Source organism: Eimeria tenella, genomic scaffold (genome assembly GCF_000499545.2).
Source record: "Eimeria tenella Houghton genomic scaffold, Eth_scaff3208, whole genome shotgun sequence".
Taxonomy (NCBI): Eukaryota; Apicomplexa; class Conoidasida; order Eucoccidiorida; family Eimeriidae; genus Eimeria; species Eimeria tenella.
In genome coordinates, this window is record NW_013543057.1 from 399 (window position 1) to 1,126 (window position 728).

At 58.4% G+C, this 728-nt stretch overlaps 1 protein-coding gene across 1 annotated transcript in view; it reads right to left on the minus strand.

Annotated features, from left to right (window-relative positions):
• Nucleotides 1-6: 6 nt before the first annotated feature.
• The window catches only part of ETH_00041505 (uncharacterized protein), a gene marked incomplete at both ends in the record, with an annotated part of 1,893 nt that continues 1,171 nt past the window's right edge, over nt 7-728 (minus strand). The window contains 2 exons of the mRNA XM_013376203.1: nt 7-126; nt 354-722. Coding sequence (XP_013231657.1) covers nt 7-126; nt 354-722 — 489 coding nt within the window. The remainder of the gene's footprint in view (nt 127-353; nt 723-728) is intronic.

A 728-nucleotide genomic window follows, 5' to 3' on the forward strand; every position in this document is an offset into this window, starting at 1 on the left:
GCAGACCTTGAGTTGGGCCTGCAGCTCTTCTCTTTTCTTTCTTTCTCTTTCTGCTGCTCTTTCTGCTTCTCGCCGCCGCCGCTGCTCCGTCTCTGTCTCCGTCAGCAGCCGCTGAATCTCCTCGCCCTACCCGCAAGCCCTAAACCCTAAACCCTAAACCCTAAACCCTAAACCCTAAACCCTAAACCCTAAACCCTAAGCGCTGGGGCGGTATGCAACTCCTGGGCCTTGCGCCCTTTTTCGAGCAGCAAATGCAGGCACTGAATCCTGAGCCCAGCAAGGGCACCTCCTAAACCCTAAACCCTAGGCACCTCCTAAACCCTAAACCCTAAACCCTAAACCCTAAACCCTACTTGCGCTATGCAAAGGAGGTGCTGCTGGTCGAGCTCCTCCGCTAGCCTTTCCAGCTGCCGCTCGCGGACAGCAAGCACCTCAGAGTCTTCATCTGCTGCTGCTGCTGCTGTTGCTGCTGCTCCTGCTGCTGCTGCTGCTGCTGCGGGCTCGCTGCTGCTGCCGCTGTCGTTATCCGGGCGTGCCTTCGTCTGCTGCAGCTTTGCTGCTTCTGTCTGCAGCGTTTGAGCAGCCGCTGCTGCAGCAGCCACTGCTGCAGCAGCCGCTGCTGCTGCTGCTGTTTTGGGACTTTCCTCCGCTGCTGCTTCCTCTTCAGCAGCAGCAGCAGCAGCTGCCGCTGCTGCTGCGTGGTCCTTTATAAGCAGACTTAGCTGCTG